The sequence below is a fragment of the Maniola hyperantus genome, chromosome 4, assembly GCF_902806685.2.
Source record: "Maniola hyperantus chromosome 4, iAphHyp1.2, whole genome shotgun sequence".
Lineage (NCBI taxonomy): Eukaryota > Metazoa > Arthropoda > Insecta > Lepidoptera > Nymphalidae > Maniola > Maniola hyperantus.
The window spans coordinates 12053360-12074156 of NC_048539.1; the positions used below are offsets into that span (position 1 = coordinate 12053360).

The 20797-nt window shown below is 36.5% G+C and overlaps 3 protein-coding genes across 5 annotated transcripts; 2 read left to right on the forward strand and 1 right to left on the reverse strand.

Annotated features, from left to right (window-relative positions):
• Positions 1-1125: 1125 nt before the first annotated feature.
• On the reverse strand, positions 1126-3720 carry Nubpl (NUBP iron-sulfur cluster assembly factor, mitochondrial). Its single transcript, XM_034968108.2, has 5 exons — positions 3509-3720; positions 2837-3008; positions 2202-2367; positions 1762-1946; positions 1126-1576 (listed from the first exon to the last, which is right to left on the reverse strand). The coding sequence occupies exons 1-5, from the start codon at positions 3566-3568 to the stop codon at positions 1206-1208; spliced, it is 954 nt and encodes a 317-aa protein (XP_034823999.1). The 5' UTR covers positions 3569-3720; the 3' UTR covers positions 1126-1205.
• A 163-nt stretch (positions 3721-3883) lies between these two features.
• Positions 3884-7921, forward strand: LOC117981858 (uncharacterized). The gene is made up of 8 exons (XM_034968085.2): positions 3884-4110; positions 4261-4608; positions 4904-5068; positions 5278-5366; positions 5732-5851; positions 6199-6300; positions 6385-6454; positions 6714-7921. The coding sequence occupies exons 1-8, from the start codon at positions 3988-3990 to the stop codon at positions 6888-6890; spliced, it is 1194 nt and encodes a 397-aa protein (XP_034823976.1). The 5' UTR covers positions 3884-3987; the 3' UTR covers positions 6891-7921.
• A 304-nt stretch (positions 7922-8225) lies between these two features.
• On the forward strand, positions 8226-18199 carry Mvb12 (multivesicular body subunit 12-like Mvb12). Of its 3 annotated transcripts, XM_069498035.1 has the most exons (8): positions 8226-8977; positions 10277-10318; positions 11011-11361; positions 13283-13496; positions 14256-14378; positions 15046-15102; positions 16693-17059; positions 17590-18199. In XM_069498035.1, the coding sequence occupies exons 3-8, from the start codon at positions 11151-11153 to the stop codon at positions 17674-17676; spliced, it is 1059 nt and encodes a 352-aa protein (XP_069354136.1). In that variant the 5' UTR covers positions 8226-8977; positions 10277-10318; positions 11011-11150; the 3' UTR covers positions 17677-18199. The 3 variants fall into 3 exon arrangements, with proteins under 3 accessions (XP_069354136.1, XP_069354138.1, XP_069354137.1); XM_069498037.1 differs by lacking the exon at positions 15046-15102 and having other exon boundaries at positions 8231-8977; XM_069498036.1 differs by lacking the exons at positions 8226-8977; positions 10277-10318 and having other exon boundaries at positions 10919-11361.
• Positions 18200-20797: the final 2598 nt, after the last annotated feature.

Below are 20797 nucleotides of genomic sequence, written 5' to 3' on the forward strand. Positions count from 1 at the left end.
TTTCTTTTTATTTTATTGTTGACCTTACTGCATGTATGAGGAAGATTGATATTTGATTACTTGCCGTTTGCCATAATGACTTTAATGACTTTAGATTATATCAGTGACTTGGGTGAAATCTATAGAGCGAACTTTGACTTTGCTCAGACTTAGGTTTGAGTTAAAACGAGACAGATTTAAGCGAGAGATGCTCTGTCTCGTTTTAACTCTGTCTTAAGTCTAAGCAAAGCTAGTGCGCTCTATAGATTTCACCCTAAAGGTAAAGGATAGATGGCAGTAGTTTACTATTCTTATATAGTACGCGACAGGTCGACATGGCAATCGGGGTATGACGTGGGGGTACGCCCCGCACACTCGCACGTCTCCCGCGCTATCCCGCACCGATTGCCATGTCGACCTGTACTACGTCAGAGTTAAATGGACTCTAAAATAACTAGAAGAAAACCGTCACACGTTCCGCTTAGTGAAACTCAAACTTGTAAAGAGAGTTGTCAAACTCGTAGTTAAATATCTGCGCTACAACCCGCTAGGACAGGCAGTTTTGCATTTCAGTGATGTTCCCCTAAGATTTTGCGGAAGCAAATTTGCTATGGACGTGAAAATTAACTTGTATTGTATGCATGTCGGTGCTGAAATTATGTAAAAAGTATGATTTACTTTTTTTATGTACACATCAGTCGAGCACTGTCCATCTTTTTAGGGTTCCGTACCTCAAAAGGAAAAACGGAACCCTTATAGGATCACTTTGTTGTCTGTCTGTCTGTCATGAAATTTGGCAGGTAGGTAGATATTATAGCTGACATTTGGGGAAAAATCTGAAAACCGTGAAATTAGGGTTAGATCACACAAAAATAATTAAATTGTGGTCATGAACTAATAATTAAGTAGTATTTTCAACTTTCGAAGTGAGTGACTATATCAAGTGGGGTATCATATGAAAGGTCTTTACTTGTACATTCTAAAACAGATTTTTATTTATTTTTATGCATCATAGTTTTTTAACTATCGTGCAAAATGTCGAAAAAATACGACTGTAGTACGGAACCCTCATTGCGCGAGCCTGACTCCCACTTGGCCGGTTTTTTTTTTCTAAGTCTATGGTTTGTATTAAGTCAAACAAAAATCTTTTATAAAACAGGTCTATTATTTGTAAAATATTTTTAAATAAACAAAATTACAACAACTCCTTATTTTGTGTATAACTACTATTGCTTGGTAGCTTTCGCTTGCTCCTCTTTATCACTTATATACTTGAACACTTTATTAGCTAAATGTCTATATTTTTCAGCATGTATGCTGTCTGGTAACGCATATATCGCTGGTTTCCCACTGTTTATACATTCCGACATATTCGAGTCAACTTCGAAGCTCTCAATAATTTCTAAACCCATTTGGTCAGCAGCCTGTTTGGTTTCGTTGCCAAATACGTAGTTTTTGGTACCACATTTGTGGCATATCGCATGCGACATATTCTCGACCATGCCAATGATAGGAACTTTGAGCTTCTCGAACATATTCACGCCTCGCTTGGTGACCTGCAGTGCCGCTGATTGTGGAGTTGTTACGACGATTGCACCTAAAATTAAAACGAAAATTTTATTTCTATGGGTGACGTGCGGGCGTCCCCCCGCCTCATACCCCGACTTCCATCTCGACCTGTCGCGTACTATATCTAGTTGAGATAAAGTTCACTTTACCATCCAACATTGCACGCCATTTGTCGAGTGAGTCTGTTTAGATAACTACTGTCAGTATACTCACCATCTATAGGCAGGTTTTGTGCGAGGGACAGATGCGTGTCTCCAGTGCCAGGGGGCGTGTCCACCACGAGGCAGTCGAGAGGGCCCCACGCCACGTGGCGAGTGAGTCTGTCCAGGGCTTGCATCACCATCAAGCCCCGCCACACTACTGCGTTCTCCCCAGACACTAGCAGACCCATGGACATACTGTAAATTTATAAAGATATATAAAAAAGAGCAATTGCAAGTTTTTTAATTCTCATGGTGGAATTTTTTATTATCTTGTTGTAATAGTGGAAATAGAAATACACATCCTGTGAAAATTTCATCTCTACCAATTATGGTTCACGAGATTGGTTCATTGAAAATGGTTGCCTGTATCCAAAGTATACAGTGTCGCAAGAAAGAAATGAAACTTTGGATTAAAAAAAGTTAAGTCCATCTTAGATTTGAAATAGTTACCATTTAACACCATAATTGAGAAGAGGTTCAATGAGATTATCGTCATTCAGCATGGGCTCTCCGCTGATGTTCATCATGAGCGGCACAGAGGGGCCAAACACATCCGCGTCCAGCAGCCCTATCTCCTTGTCCGGCTCTATCACCTTCATAGCACATGCAAGATTCACTGGAACAATGCAATGGTGATATTTTGGTTGTACACCATCTCAAACCTTAACTAAATTTATTAATATGCCTTATAATCTTGTATGTTTAGAGATAAGCATTTCCAATGTAACTTGTTTTTTTTTTATTTATTTACTAGCTGGTGCCCGCGACTTAGTACGCGTGGATTTAGGTTTTTAAAAATCCCATGGGAACTCTTTGATTTTTCGGGTTAAAAAGTAGCCTATGTCACTCTCCAGGCTTTAAACTATATCCATGCAAAAAATCACGTCAATCCGTTGCTCCGTTGCGACGTGATTGAAGGACAAACCAACAAACAAACATACTTTCGCATTTATAATAGGGGTAGTGATTTGTTATTTGTACAATTAAGTTGTAACAATGAAAAGAAAAAGAAAGTAAAAGTGGAAAGACAAGCACTTATCTAAGAGATCTCTACCAGTGACCCTTGGCAGTTTCTCGACACTTACCAGCAGTGGTAGTCTTGCCCACACCTCCTTTGCCAGATGCCACCAGGATAATATTTTTCACTCCAGGCAAAGGCTTCTTATCTGGCAGCCCTCGGGCCATGACTTTAGCCCTGTGCTCACTGGCATCAGCCTTATTATGTTGAAGCCTAACTGAATAGTTACATGGTAGTGCCTGAATATACACATACTATACTATTATCATATTAAATGAATTGCAGAGTGCCACTGGACATTATTCACAAGACGTGGTACAATATTGTATGGTGTGAACTTCTATACTATAGTCGACGCATTTTTTGAGTCGAGTTAACTGTCTGTTTATCTGTCGTAGGTAAATGCGAGCGAATCAGACAGATCAGTTTAAAATGCGTCGACTACTATATTTAATAGACTATATTCAATAGCGGGCTGTCTTTAGAATGTTAGCTATCTCTGTGCCAAGTATCAAAGATCGGTAGTGATTTAGCCAATAAAAGGTAACGGACCCATTTTCGTATTCTTCCAGTACCTGGATGTAAATACTACCAGTGTGGTATGCATTGCATGAGGCCTTATACATATAAATCGTATGAAATAAATAGGCATTTGTAATAAATAGAAGTCAATGAGAGTGACTATAAAAGGCGCAATTTCAATAGATATATAATTGATTCTCATATAATGTGTACATACTGCGTTTACTTGAGCGACCAATAATCCATATATCCTTGGTAGGGTTCTGTGTATATTCATGGCTTATATAATATGTAGTAGGTAGGTACTGTTTCCTCTGATAATTTTTGTTATTAAAAATTAAAATGGAACGAAAATAAAGAAACAATTCAATTCGTGAGATTTATTCTTATTCGTATCCATAAAATAAAGTAATTATAATTCGTATTTGTTTATGTCACAATATTTATTGTCAATGTCAAATAGACTTTTTAATCAACGTCCTGAAAACTATAAAATAATTTAGAAATAAGGTTTTTATTTTTCAAATCAAATTCAATAATCAACTACCGAACGTATTATTGTCGTGTCAGTGTCACTGTCACGTAGGTGAAGTTTTAGACAAGTAGAAGTTGTATTATGTATTTTATTTCCTCCAAAATTTTTACGAATTTCTACGCCTTGATAGAATAATATAGGTTAATATCTTCAATGTGACAATGGCAATTTGTTTGCGCACATTTTCGCACAAGATTTTGCCAATTAACGGAATAGTTACTACTAAAACTCATTCCAATCGACTCGCCCGGAAAATTCCAGTGCGGACACAATTTCTAGAAGACGTAAGTGTATTTTATCCTTTAGGTAGTTACGGGATTTAGAATTAAAGTAAACAAATAGTGACATAATAACTTTAGTAAGTGTTAGTCATGATTTATTTAACCTTGGAATAATTGGTAAAAGAAGTATTGGTAATAAGACGATTTTTTTAGTTTCTCAGACGCCGCATTTCCAGCTGCCAGGTCGCACCGAAATGCTCAACGGAGGCGAATATAGACGATATCTACATTCAGGAAGTTGTTTTCGCCAACTATCACCTGAATCGCAACTTAAACGAAAAAAAACGAAGTAACCTAACTTTTATAGACAACATCGATTTGGATCACACTAAGGAACTCACAAATAATGAGAACCTACAAAGTTATTTCAATTACTGTACTGATGGCATGAAGGTGCTAGGTCTGACCAGTGATGATTATATAGAACAGAAGAGTCCATATAATTACAATGTAATGCCATCTATTAGTATGAATGATGTAGATTTTTCTAAATGCAATGAGGTAAGTGTTTCAACTCTAATAGAAAAATAGCTGTGTATTTGCTTAAAACTTATATAATATGTGGTTTTTGCCATAATTTAGAGAGACAAAGGTCAAAGATAAACCTGTGTTTAAACGTAGTTGGCTTGAATAAAAGGGGAATATTTATCATGTTTCTGGTTTAAACATGGCTAAATGGTTGTTCAAAGAATTATTGTTTATTATTAGTGTCTAAATTCCATATCCCTTTTCAGATGAGAAAGAAGTTCTATTACCAAAAGTGCAAAATTAATGAGTTGTTGCTGTTATATTACAGGACATAGAGCCAACATGCCTGTCAGACTTTGAGCGTGATGCGGTGGCGTACTGCAGAGGGCCCACAGTGGTGGCACAGTCCTCTCAGCCGACCACAGACCCAAGCCAGGAGGGAAAGCCTAGTGAGGAGCAGCTTATGAAGGTGTTTCACACACTGTCTACCACTGTAAGTTTTTAAGTTAATTTCAGACTAATACTAAGTTCTGAACTACTTGGTATTAGGTGGCTGTGGTCAAGTCATAGATTTTACTAGTCAGACAAAAAACAATAATTGGTAAAATAGTCTTCATTGCAGCCAACTCCTCAACCAGTTTTCATTGTATTACAATTTACAAATCACAAAAATATGTTAATAGGTATTTTATTTTGTTTCAGATGCCTAACTTGTTCGTGAAGCCATTAGACTACTCTATCTATCATCCTAACTTGGTCTTTGTCAACAATATTAGAGGTGCCACTACTGTGTAAGTAACTTCTTTATTTTCAACTAACATCCAAAAATGGGGAGGTTCTTAATTTGGTGCTTTTTTCTTGTAGGTATCTTAATCAAAATCGTTCTAGCATTGACATTTAAAAAAATTTACTTTACTGTCTTGTTAGCTATAGGTAATGTGTGTGGAAAGGAAATTATTTATTTAATTAAAAAAATATTGTGAATCCCACTTCTGATTAGTATAACCTATAAAAATAACACAAATACATTTTTAACAAACTTGATCAATATTTTAAATAATGAAATGAACATATTTGGTAGCTATGATAATATTGTATAATATATTTTTCTTCCAATTAGTAAAAACATCTACGTAAAAGAAAGTTATGATTTCAGGGGTCTATTCCACTATGTAAGGCAAGTAGCACTCTTGCGCACTGTAGCACATATCAAATTTGCTTATGTCAACTTTGAGGTTTTGAAAATCACAGCCCATCCAGAAGACTCGTCGATCAAGTAAGTCCATCTGATATTATATTTTTAAATTACTAAAGTAAAGCTGCTTAAAAAAAATGGTCAAGTGCATGTCATGCTAGTTGCTAAAAACTTTGACAGTTATTACTTTGTAACCAATACCCAGTACCGTTTTTTCCAAAAACTGAGAAACTTCATAACAATTTTAAATTATTTATTCAATGAGGACTAACTTAAATTTTTTTCTGGCTTTGGCTTGTTCATGTTCATAATAGTGGTGTGATTTAATAGCTGTTGTGGATGTATATTGTGACATTTCTGTGTTGCCATACTTATAAATTCTAACTTGAAATTATGCAAATGAATGAATGAATGGCAAATGATTGCAGGATGAGATGGCGAATCAGGGGAATCTCAGGCCTTAAGGTGTTCTTTATGTTTTGGAAGTACAAACTGTGGAATTTGAAACAAGTGTTTAAAGATCAAGAACTGTAAGCATATTATTCACATTAATATTTTGTCTTCTTGTTAAAAGGAACTTAATAATATGCGTAATGCATTTATTGTTTTTACAGATGGTATGATGGGTTTTCGACTTTTTATATTGGTTCAGATGGTCTCATTCACAAACATGTAGCTGACAAGGTAAAGTTCCTCATTTCTATAAATTAACGATCTCTATGTACCTACTATTCACTAGATTGGGCATTCCAAACCATAATTTTTTGTTGTGAGTTGCAGCCTTTGCTTATTACTTGATAATCAGTGTTTTTTGTGTTTGACAGCTTTGTGGGACATGTTTTTTGTTCGGAATAGCCAATCTACATATTAAATTCAAAGTATTGTTTGTCACTTCTAATTTATCGTTGAAATCTCTAATCTATTGAAATAAATTTACTGACAGGTAATGCCAGATCAAGATAGGATTATAGATGACGAAGAAAAGGCACCGATTGCAGCGAAGATAGCACTCTTAATTGGTCTCCTGCCGCGCAACTACTTATCCGATGCGTCTCCATACTTTACGTCATCGCCTGGCAGTAATGATTGTATCCAGATCCCTTTTAAAGTTTTAGAATAATATCAAGTTGCCATCTAACATAGTGTTTTGTGTATAGACAAGAGTATGTGTCACAAATTAAAGGAAAATGAAATATTCCTTTCTCGCAAACAAACATGTTTACGTTTACAATAGTATAATATCATTGATTTTTTTCAACTGGCTTTTCGTAATAATTCATTGTGTAATGTGTGGGGACATGCACAGAACACAACTTTGCATTAGCGTTGAGGTAATAGCGTTCGTCTTTTTTTACTTTATGGTGGTCGAATTCGTGTTTAACATTTTCCTTTAGTCTGTCTGTGATACGTGTATGTGACTGATTTGGAACAGGGAGACTGAAGATAGAATAAAAAGAACATAACGCATGTTGGCGAATTTTTGTTTGCTCTTTAATTTTTTTATTATATTTTTTGTTTTTATGCTGGTATTTTTTAATTTTTTTTTAAATATAGCAATCATTAAAATTCGGTATCTCGGTCGGTTGTCTTACAAGTCTCCCCAGTTACATTTTGTTCACTAATCACGTCAAGATGATTCACCTCTGATGTCTATGGGTTTATGTGATATTAATATGCTATTGTAGTTTAATACTGCTGAAGAAGAAACTGGTAAAAACTTAATTGTAATAACTAATACTGCAGTAGTACAGTGACTGGCAAACAATTTTAGCAAAAAACGGCGTAGTGGGGGAAATATTGGCGCGCAACGAGAAACAAAGGGCGACTGATCAACCAATCGCGTTCTCCTGCGCGGTAGAAATCCCCTTGCGTCCTCTTTAACCCGCAATAGAAACGTAAAAATTGATACTGTGAATTTGCTCAAGTTGTTTTCTGGTGACTAATGGTTTTTATATTATAACCTATTTAATGTTAATTATTAATGAAATTATTTTTGTAGTTGGTACTCACGTTACATGCAGTATTGATATCTTGGTCACTGAATGAAACACTTTTTACTTGTTATTTTCTTACAGCTACTGTAAACTAGTGATATTTAATATTTCAGCTTGTGTAGATAGAAAACTATTTGAATAAATAATAATAATTGTTGTGGTTTTTTTTTGTAAGTACTTTGAAAACACTGTCCGTATGCGCCATGTTCATACATTCTTTCGTGTTGGCAACATGCTGACCAAAAAAATTTGGTCCTATAATCATTTGTGGAATATGTAGGTACACTGGTTGGGTGACTTATTTTTCCGTAGTCGGGTTACAGTTTTATTAGCAAATGTACTTATAGTGCATTTTTGAGGTTGGTTTTGTGCATTTTTTTTTGGAAAGGAGTTGGTAGTCTATATTACTTTACTCTATGGGAGTTGGCAACACTGACTTCGATCAACTTATGTCATTCATTATCATTCATACAATAAAGCAAAATAAAGAAGGTGGTCTTGGCCGCCTTGGTTTTCTTTTCATTCAGTATCTTTCGCCCGCTTTCGTCTTTCGCATAGAGTAGGATGTATATAGGGGTCTTTCGGTCGTATTTTGTATAGGTAATTAGGTAAATAAGTTACCATTTTTCCCTCGTTTCATTAATAAAAAAATTTTTCTAATCGGTGCAGCGCCATACATTAAATAAAAACCCTCGAAAGAAAAGAAACTTTCAAAATGACAATCTCAATCTCACTAGAATGACAGCATCACAGTCTTCTAATCGAGTGATTAAAAAACAGTGGGGAAAAAATTAAGGCTCCGAATTGGAATTTCCTAGTTTCATTCATAGTGTTTTTGTCGAGTGATGTCATGACTACAGTGAGTTTAGATGTTAATTTTATCAAGAGTAAAGTCTTTGTGAATGGGGTCAACGTTCGCGATAAGGTTCTCAAGATCAGACAATTGGTTCAATTAACAAAATGCAGCAGGCGATGCACGCTATGTCTCGGCACAATAGTTAGTTTACTAGTCTAAAATACATGGATCTCTGCCAAATCGGTCATTCGTGGCGTAACTAATAATAAAATGGTTACATTTTGTGATACGATCCTTGCTTATATTTACTATCATCAGCTGTTACTCATATTTTATCGATTTATAGTTGTATAGAATTCAGTTTTCCTGTAATATTTGGCTCCTGAACTATTTGGTCAGTTTCCTCTTTTGGGCAGGGCAAGTATAATTTTTTAATTCATAAGTTTATAAAATATTTACTTATTTGTATTATCTACAAGCCAGGGAACTTTCAAATCAAACCAATTAGTTGTACATTTTTTTCTCATTGTTATTTTATTACTGGTAAAACCACAACTTAAATAGTTTTCTTTTTCTAACAAAAACTTCTGTTACATGAATGTCTAACCTTGAATGTAATAGAACTCTTTGTATCCAATGATAAATAACAGATGCAATTATTGTATCTATAACAACAGATCAAATTCCTTCACTACTTGCGCTTCTCGCAATCTAAATTCAATTTATAACAAATCCAGCATAGATTTATTTTATGGCAATGTTCATGCTGTTTTTAACTATAACTCATTTTTGATTCATTTCTGTGATGATTTATTTGTGTACTTAATACTAATTTGATAAGCAGAAATATTATAAACTATGCATTTTCACCGATAGTGAGAGTGTCAGACAATCAGTGCTTATTGAGATTATCTCATTGTGGCTGCAAAACTTTGGTGATCTTAATCCTAATCCTAATAATATTATAAATGTGAAAGTGTGGATGTTTGTTACTCAAGTATGCAAAAACGGCTGAACGGATTTGGATGTAATTTGGAATAACGATAGATTATACCCTAGATTAACACATAGACTACTTTTTATCCCGGAAAATCAAAGAGGTTGCACGGGATCTTGAAAAATGCAAATCCACGCAGACGAAGTCGCGGGCATCAGCTAGTTGCCAATATAATATGTGACATATTTTGGCATAATATCCGGTATGGGTGTGTGGCTGTTAAATATACATTCCTCACCCAAGACAGTCATTCAAAAAATGTTATACAACATAGATACAGTTATGCAAAACAGAAAACATACTGCTAACATAATGTGAAGCTGTCTGTACTGTAGTTACATTTGTCCTGAGTTTTCCTCTGATTGGTTGTCTACTATCTTATCTCTCACAGTAATTTGGATTGGATTGTCAAAACATTATAGTAGGGAACTGATTCTACCAATGGCTGAAACTAACGATCTATCTGTAATCTGTTGATAAGTTACTTAGCAACATTTTTATTTGTCGAAATTTGTATGGTCTTTTGAAAATAACAATATTGCAAAATTAACTTACCAACAGTAGTAGTTAACTTACAACAAAACTTATCAACAGATTACAGATAGATTGTTAGTATCAGCCATTGGTAGAATCATTAGAATCATCATCTTAACCCATAACCAGCCCCAGTAGTACCAAAGTGTATGCTCAGTAGTCAATCAACTTATTCCCTGTTGCAGGTACTCCAAGTGCTTCAACAACAAGGATTTACGCAGCTTAGTGTAACTTAAACCCTACTCTAAATTCTAATCAGATTATATGCTTTACTTGACACTGCCTAAGTACTTCATCACTGTTTAAAGATTAGCTTTACAAGTACCTAGTTCACATTTAACAGGATTTGAATATACCAACCAGCCAAACCAAATTATTTTAGTACTTATTATAATTAACTGTATTGCTTACTGGAACAAAACTGAACAATGCAGCGTGTTGATTCTAGTTCTAAATAATGTGCTCTAAATATTATAAGTTTTCATGTAAAAAAAGTGACAACTCAGTTATGTTAATCTGGCAAAGTATGGAGTCGAATCACTATGTTTGCTCGTCCATACTTATTGAATTACAGTATTCCAATCCACATATGGCCGATTCTCTTGTACACAATCTCTAAACTAAACTAAATTAACAGGTCTAAATCTAGTGCTATCCTTTTCCGCAAGCAACATTATGAAAGGGATATTAATAGATTTAGACGTGCCATTTTAGTTTAGTTTAGAGATTGTTTACAACGGAATTAGCCACAATGTTATGTTAGCATAATAGAACAGATAATTTTAGGTTTTAATCTCATAACATGTTTACGTATAACATAATAAGTAAAAATTAAACAATAGGTACTCGGTATTACCATGGTTCCGTATTTTTAGGTATTTTAGGTAAATATCTATTTTAAGCTTATTTTTCCTCCCAGTGTACAGTGTAGGTAAAACTATAGAATAAAATATAGTGGCAATGTTGGTGATTTCCAGTGTTAGTGCAATTTTAACTCTCAATGTCAAAAGGGGGTATTACTGACCATGAACACTGTGTTATGATGTGAGTGAAGAGAAGATGTCTAAGGTGCTCTCGGCGCTCGGCGGGGCGCTCCCGGATGAGCGGCCATTGCTATCGCTGCAGATTGTCGAGAGTGTGGCCAAGTGTCCCACAGGCTACGTGCCTGTCAGCCGCACGTATGACGAGGACGCAGACGCAGGTTTGATGCGGCAGGCCGGCCTCTTCGGGAAGAAGCCCAGCCACTACATTTGCTTGTCCAAGTCTGAAGGTTTGTTATTTTGTGTATGTAACCCTTTAGTGTAAAATATAGTGTGGCCTAGTTTCCCTCAGGCTACGTGCCTAATAGCACGTATGATGCCAAATCTCCCTAATGCTATGAGCTTGTCAGTCGAACATTTGATGAGGACATAAACTATTAGGGCCGAGTCTGTAGGCCAGCCTCTTCAGTCCACTACATTTGCTTGTCCAAGCCTGAAGTCATTTTAACCCTATGCAATTTCCTTTCATAGTGACTTGTATGGGCTTATGTTATAGAGAAAACTAGAAACCTTTATCATCATCATCATTATGATCAACCCATCACCGGCTCACTACAGAGCACAGGTCTCCTCTCAAAGTGAGAAGGGTTATGGCCATAGTCTACCACGCGCGCTGGACAAGTGCGGGATTAGCAGACCTTACACACCTTTGGGAACATTATGGACAACTCTCAGGCATGCAGGTTTCTTCACGATGTTTACCTTCACCGTTAAAGCAAATGATATTTAATTATTTAAAACGCACGTAACTCCAAAAAGTTTAAGGTGCGTGCCCGGGACCGAACCCCGACCTCCGATTAGGAGGCGGACGTACTAACCACTAGGCTATCACAGTTTGTTCCTAACCACTACGCTATCAAAGCTTGTGGAAACTTTATGCAAATATCTAATAATTGATAATTTGGGTATAAAAATACATATATAGCCGATATTCTTTACGAAATTCCTACATAATATTTGAAAGCCAAAGATTGAATATTTTACTAGGTAGTAGGTATTTGAGCTGTCTGCTACATTATAAGGATGCGAGTGGATGTAACAACAATTTCCGCTGGGCTAAATGTCAATTTGTATTGAATGATGGTTCCACCATCAATTCCGTTGGTACCTATTATAGGCCATTATTCTGTAAGTTTGCATGGTAATGTACATCATATATTTTTTTTAGTTTTATCATTCTCTTACTTTAGAAGTTATAGGGGGGGGGGGGGGGGGGGGGCACACACATTTTACCACTTTGGAAGTGTCTCTCGCGCAAACTATTCAGTTTAGAAAAAATGATATTAGAAACCTCAATATCATTTTTGAAGACCTATCCATAGATACCCGTATGGTGGGTTACACGTATGGGTTTGATGAAAAAAAATTTTTTGAGTTTCAGTTCTAAGTATGTGGAACTCCAAAATTTATTGTATTTTTTTGTATTTTTGTGTAAAAATCTTAATGCTGTTCACAGAATACATCTACTTACCAAGTTTCAACAGTATAGCTCTTATAGTTTCGGAAAAAAGTGGCTGTGACACACACAGACAGACAGACTATAAGGGTTCCGTTTTTTGCCATTCGGCTACGGAACCTTAAAAAGGTTCTATAATAAAATAATTGATAACATGCATCATGTAGTTTTCGTAAATGAATTGGGGAAAAGCTACGTTGACATCAAGTTAAAAAATAATTTATTTGTGTTTAAATAATTTCTATGAAAGTAGGCTACTACTTTCATAGAAAATGCAAGTTTTGTTAGGTAATTTTACAGAATGCACAAGATCATTAAACGACAGATTCCGCATCAGTTAATTCGGTAAATCTTGAGTAATGACGGATGGAGCAGAGACTTATCCAGATATTTGTCAGATTTCATGCAAACCTTATAGATATCTAGGCCATCCTTAGAATATCCGTCTGTCGCAGCATTGACAGGCAAAACTGACTCCAAGCCCGATTGTCTAATAAAAGTTAGGATAAGATTAAAGGGATAAGACCTTAAGATTAAGCGTGTACGTTTGACGTTTCCAGGATCATAAGCTTGTGTGTACAAACATGGTGATTAAGACGAACGCTACACGCCCCGTCCCCGGTCCTGTCCATAACTCGACTAGAATGGGCACTCAGGCCACTTTGTTTAATTTTTTTTCATCAAAAATATTCCAGGAGTGCCAGGGTACGTAATGGACGGAGTGGTGGTGCTAGGGGAGCGCGAGGCGACTCCGGCGGGCTACAGCGTGGCGGGGCGAGCGGGGAAGAGACGCCTGTGCACGCGCGTGTCGAGGCAGACCCCTGGCCCCGCTCCCCCATCTCCTCTAGTCACCGACATCATAGTGTGCTCGAAAATGAGGACTGCGCCGCAAGGGTTCATTCTTGCTGGGTAAGTAGTATAAAGGCTGATCCACACCTGCGCCCGCCTAACTACCGTGACATTGACGTTCAGTCCTCATTGCGGGTATGGAGAGTAGAGGTAAGGAGCACAATCTTTTAAGGGGGAAAAGTTGAAAATATAATAGGTCAAAAAACCTGGCAAATTGGCGCTAGCGTAGGCAAATTGGTATGGTATTAATGTAGCAGTTGTTAATGGAGTGAAGTATGCAGAGTAAGAAAATTTAATATTTTTATTGACTAGAGTGACAGTCCAGTATACCATGCCTCAACAATTTACGTAGTTATTAGGTACGCATAGTTATGTAGTTTATTTCTCTATTTTAAATTAACCGCTCTTTTTTGAAAATTTACCAACTGACTACTGTAGCGCCACCCTTAATAGGACATTTATTTTTAGCGGACACTTTTACATGCGGAGATTGTGCTCCTTACCTCTACCTTTCATATTTGCCGGAAAGGAACTGACAGAACCGACAGATATGACAGATTTCAAGTATAGGATTCTTTGTCTGTGTCGTTTCTTAAGGTATCAACGCACTTCAGCAGCGCTCGCAACGCGGCAAATATAGGTTATGAGTTTCTATGGATCAAAGCGCCCTTGAGCGACGCCGCGCGGCATATATAGTTTATATAAGTTTGTATGACTATGGAGCAAGGCGCAACCGCGTCGCGTAGCGCAGCACAAATGCGTTTGGCCCTTTATGGTTTTTACTTTTTAAACCCAACTTTTCAATATCTTCACGTTCAGGGAGATCAACGGCAAGGTGGTGTGCTACAAGGTGAGCGGCGGCAGCGCGGACACGTCGCCCACGCACGCGCCCATCGACTACGAGAACGTGGTCTCCAACCTCACGCCGGAAGCCGCGAGAAGGTGAACTTTTCACTCAACCAAAACATTCAGCTTTTAAAAAAGTACCTAGGTCACTTGTCCCACCACAGCGCCGACGCGAAAGGCAAAAAGCGATTAGCCATGAATTATTTTTTCTCTCAAGAAATGTACAATCGATATATGATTCTATGTCAATAAAAGAGATACTTAAACATATTAACAATTGATCTATCTGCATTAGTTTGTCGCAACGACAAGAGCTATCAAAGAATCTCGCTCAACGGCGCTCTCTGTCAAAACATGCGGGCAGTTTGCGCAGTGATTAATTAATTGTATGATGGGCGATTACCCGTCGCACTTGCACACTCGCTCATAGTCGATAAGACTCCCAACTACACTCTCGCTCCTCGTTGCTCGCCATGCTGTGCATTTCTAGTTCTTTCTTAGCTCGTTTCTAGCTACTCGTCAGCGGTCGGACAACTACCTGAAGTGTAGTAATTGAACTGCCCCCTTGCTCTAGCGGTCAGCACGTTTGACTGTGGATCACGAGGTTCTGGGTTCGATTCCCAGATCGGGCCAAAAATCGGTATTTGGTTTTGAGTCAGGGATTCAGGTAATTGTATGAAACCTATAAAAGTAGGCCCTTTTAATAGTGCTTGTACATTAATGAATGATTGATAAACTGAGAAAGTTATTGGTATATTTTCAGTTCGTTGTCGGTAAAATTGTACAAACACCTGAAATCGGGATGGGCCAGCTGTGCCGGGTACTGATACTATTTCACTAGCATGGTGTTCCACATAATATATTTATTATTATGCCGTGTTTGCTAAAAGTAGTCTATTTTCAATAATTTTTCGAACATATTATTAACAATGAAATATATTTTATTATATTTATAATAATTACAGTAGCTATGTATAAAGAAAACATCTTTAAAACCCTTCAACATTTTTCGTAAAAAAAAACCGGTATTATTAAAAAATCATGTTTACTGAATGGATTTTCTCAGAAACCATGCAACCATACAAATTAGATACTTACTACACATTGCATTAACCCATTATAGTAATTTACACTAGTTAATTCTAAAAAAATATATTTAAACAAGAATTAAAGATTGATAAAACAAAAACATTATTTTTCTTATTGCTTGTCTATATTACATTGTGTGGTGCCTTTACAGTTGTCTATATTACATTGTGTGTTGTCTTTACCTTGAATCTTTTTGACAGTTATGTGAAGTTGGCTAATGGCAGGTAATCTCGTAAGCTCTAAACAGATGGCGCCGGTATAGTTGGTGGTCTTGCTATCTGTTAAACGCCGTTTATTTATATGTAAATACTGAGTTTAATGAGTAGAATTTATTTTGTGGAAACAAAATGCCTCAGTGTTGTGTTGTGCCCTTTAGTCCATTGAAAATTTACATTTGGGGTTGCGTTTTTTAGAGGACGCAATTTTATTTTTTTGATGTCTCGAATTTCTGAAGATTTTCGCTTATAACTTTTTTATTTATAGTTCTACGACAAAAAGTTACTGGACCAAAGTTGTAGAGAATTTAATTTGCAACAAAAAATGTTAACAATTTTTTTTTATCAAATAAATAGTTTAAGAGATATATCGTAAATAACATTTCAACCCCTATTTTCAAGATGGCGGCCGTGGGACAAGGGTGGCGACCCCACAAACTTGTTTTTAGCTTTACACTGGGGGGGCCCACACATCAAAAAAATAAAATTGCGTCCTCTAAAAAACGCAAGGTTAGGCCTAAAAATGTAACATTTCAATGGACTACTTGTGCTCATCGAGAACATCAAAACACAGGTGTCCAAAAGATAAACAGTTAAGAAAAAAGTTGATTGTAGCAATAAGAAGACACAAATATAAGCCGTTAGTAATTTGCAATTAACATTTTATTCAATCAGAGTATGTAATGCCACTCTGGATTCTGTTGTCGAAAATCGAAATAATGTGTATTTTAAAATAATAGTATTTAATTAAGAAATTGAAATCCATAGAATAATACTTTTATGGAAATAGTTATAACATAACTTCAATTTGACCCTCAGCATCACCAGAGCCACCAAGTGGGAGCAAAGGCGTACATACCTGCCATTATTTATTTTAGATGTCAAAGAGGAGCTGTGTGAGCGGATCAATTTTGCACTCGTTTCACTAGATTATTGGTCTATGAGGCTACGTATCGCTCTACGTACTAGTAGCTGTGATGTGCAAAATAAAAAAGACTTGTAACTATGTTCACTCAACTGCCAAAAAGTGTTACGGGCACTATATCAATATTGTATTGTATAAATAACAGCTACACTGTTATAAAACATACGTTTTTTATTCACAGATTAAGGCCTGTACCAGATAGACCTCCAAAACTGTCACCCCTAGTGGCAGAACTAAACAATCTTAACCTAAAATCACCATCCACTTACCCTAACATAGAAGAATTCACCACGGATCACGATTACGAAGCCCTAAGCACTTCGTACAACCTCAAGCCGTCTCGACCGGCGCCCCGGCCGCCGTCTGCGAAGTCCCCGACCCTACACAGCAGTCCCGGGCCTACGTCTCCAGCGGCTGTGGCCAGGAAGAAGGGGCCTGCTCCGTTGCCCAAAGCCTGCAACTACCAGACTCTGGGAGGTTACAATGGTTTGGAGGGAGTGCCTTTTGTGCTCAATCCCAAGTTGCGTGGATTACCCAACGACACATTGGTAAGTGTTTTGTTAAGTTTCAGTTTAAACTAAGCTTAAAGCAGAATACTCTTGAAGTTTAAAGAAACATGAAGCATATATAGAGAATTTTCCAAATGTTCAATTCAGTTGTTTTTTCCAAATTTCCCAAATGTCCAATTCAGTTGCAAGGGCTATGTTAAAGGCTGAATACTAAAACAAGCGGCTATAACCTAATGGCTAAGATATCGACCTCCTATTCAGGGGTCCGGGGTTCGATCCCGGGCATGCACCTCTAACTATTCGTACTTATGTCTGTTTTAAGCAATTAAATATCACTTGCTTTAGTGAAAGAATACATCGTGAGGAAATCTGCATGCCTGAGAGTTCTTCATAATGTTCTCAAAGGGTATGAAGTCTACCAATCCACACTTGACCAGCATGGCGGACTATGGCCTAAACCCTTCCTATTCTGAGAGGATACCTGTGCTCAGTAGTAGGTACGCCGTTGATCATGATGATGATGACGAATAGCTTCAGAAGGTAAAGGCAATAAAACTGTTCTGTTCTAGATGCAGTTACCAGTGATCAAGAATCGCAGTCGCTTCGACCTCGACCGCGACTACTCCTACAACTTTGCCGTGGAGCGCCAGACGTGATCCGACCGACTGTCGCTATCAAATTAAATAACAATAAAATATATAAGCACTTGGTTGATAAGGCAGACGGTCAGTGCTAAAGTCGTTGATTCATTTGTTGATTTTTGAACGAAAGTGAAGCGAGCGCGAAAATTTTTCTTGAATTCTCCAGAAGCGATCTTAATAATATGGTATTTAAACTTTTGCACTCTTTAATTTTTATTGGTGCCTCTCAACTCCAAAATATTATGACTGAAAATATTTTACCGCTCCATATAAAATTAGTCGATCAACATTCTGTTGGTCAAAAGATATCTTAAAATATTATGTAAGAGAAAAGACTCTTTAATTTGTGCCAAGATATTACAAAAGTTACTGCTACAAAATATAGTTCAATTAGGAAGTGTATTACACCTAATGATATTATTTATTTACATTTTTTTTACTAAGGATACTAGGGTAAGTTTTTACATTATATCAATGATTGTAATATTAATCGAACTATTCGTAAACTAAGTCCGATTAGATATTTTATTTATTTAGATCAGTTGTGTTTTATTCAAAAGAAAATGATCAAGTGAAGTGAGGCCTTAATAGCGCCGCATTGGTGTGTGAAGACTGATGTTAAGAGGTGAGAGGGAACAAGAATGGAGAATGGAGATATAAGTGTTATTAAATAGTTATTGTTTTACGTAGGATGCATGTACTTCACTGCTTACAATTCGATTTTAGTGCCTAATGCGTAGTTTCCGTGTTTTGAAAAATGCTACGTTTAAAAATCATACAACAGTACAACATTATGTTGTACGGGCTTATCAGCACTTTGTGTCATACATTCATGTTTGTGCCCTATTCATTCATGTACAGTACGATTCAAACTTAAATACGTCTGCGTGAAGTTGCGAGACGTGCGCTGTTACCCTGCCCGCTACCTCGGACACCCAAAATGTGTGTTCTGCACAAACTTCAGGGGCGCATTTACGTTTGAATCAAACTATACATGTATGTCGTGTCTGCTCAATGGAGAGTAGAGTAATAAAGACATCCGAAATAGTTTTTCAAAGGATTCCCCTTTGAAAAACCATTTCGAAGTTAAAAACTACTAAAACTAAACTATTTAAAGATAAAAACTTTTTTTTTTAATTTTTCCTAGAATTTTTTTGAGATAAACACGTTGAATTGATGAAAGAAGAAACAAAGACGTTGTTGAAGAAATTGTCTTGGAAAGATTTTGTTACTCGAGTTTTATACTTATATTATAAGTTCTGTGGCTTCATAACTTCTGAGACGCATGTCAATGGTAGGTGCGTAAAACGATTCCTCTATTTACTTATTTTTTAAAGAGTAGTACAAAGACTGCAGTCCTTTTACAAATTTATTTTAATTCTATTTTGTTATTTTTATTAATGACTAAAAATGAGTTGATAACTTTACAATTTTGCGTTAAAATATAATAATATAAAATATATAATAAACCTTTCATCGGTATAGTTATGATAAATTATTTTTTATTCATTATTCTCATATAAATAAATGTATTATTAATGTTAATTACGCAGTAAAGTGCCGTGACGAGACCATTGTTACCGATGCGCGCGCGCCGCCAATTACACGCCTAGTCAATTTAACTGAGCGAAATGGATTTGTTTAGCTCAACTTTTATATGAATTAAATACTTACTTAATCGATTGTTGTACTGACTGTTATTAATTTTATAACGTACAAACAATTTCGGTAAACTGCCCTGTTTTATTTACATTTTTACAACTTGAATTCGGATATCATGGTCGAAATGAAATTATTCTGATATTAATTAAGACTTTACTTCTGTGATGTAAACTGTATGATATGAGATTTTACATCTCACGCAAAACATAGATAAAATTTGAGCGTCAAAATACTTTAGCGCTAAATAAAATAGGCATTAATTGTATTTTCTTGTTCTACATGTACAGAGATTTCTTGAGAGCGTATATAATGCGTAAATTTTAAGAACTCACTCGCCTTTTTAGCTCTATGTGTCAACAGTCATGTCAAAAGTACGATTTTAGTCCTTAAGAGTGAACCATATAATTTCGGGAACTTTAGCTCTATTCTAATCTGACGTTATCCTGTTTCGACGCTCGAATTCTATAGACGTTGGCGAGATTTAAAAACTCATTCTAACTTCTTGTTATTCTGATATTTAAGTATTGACTGGAAATGTATTTGCAAAACCAGTTAAATTATTTAACTAGCTGATGCCCGCGACTTCGTCCGCGTGGAATTAGGTTTTTTAAAAATCCCGTGGGAACTCTTTGGTTTTCCGGGATAAAAAGTAGCCTATGTCACTCTCCAGGTCTTCATCTATACCCATGCAAAAATCACGTCAATCCGTTGCACCGTGATTGAAGGACAAACCAACAAACCAACATGTGAAAGTGTGCAACAATGCACACTTTCGCATTTATAATAAGGGTACTGAGGTACTGATGACGTATTAAGAAGTCAACTGCGATCTTCCCTGACGGTAAATTTAAGTTGATCGCATATCGTCGCAACAGCCGACCCGTGTTGCTAACGATACTCACATTTTCAGTGTTTAAAAATGTTTTTATAGATCGTATCGTAGTATGCGATCAACTTAACCCGTCGTTTTATATTAGTTACAGTGAACGACAAAGCATAGAAAGTTCTGTGCGCTCCATTATTTAGCGAACACTATCTCTACCGTGTGGGCGGGGCATATGTATTCTACCGCACGCGTCATCAATTCGATTGAAGCTCCGTCACTTTAAGTCGCCCTATCATGGCAGCGGCCAGCATACAGTTAATGATTGGTTTGTACTGTGTCATACGACTCGTAAGAACCAATCATGAGCGTGTTCGATTTAACCAAACGTGAGTTTATGGTCCATATTTTCGGGTGACAATTGTTAGAAATGCGTCTTCTATGCTGTGTCGTTCACTGGTTAGTGACAATATGACATTATTTAGATATGTAGAGGGTTGTTAATGTAGCCCAATTTAATTATGTCAATTTTTACATATCGTTTTACTACGTTATTTATTAGCATCTCTAATCTTTAAGTATTTTTATTAATTCGCGACTCAAAATAGCAATGTGATGGTATAACTTTAAATGACTTTTGAAAGCAACAAA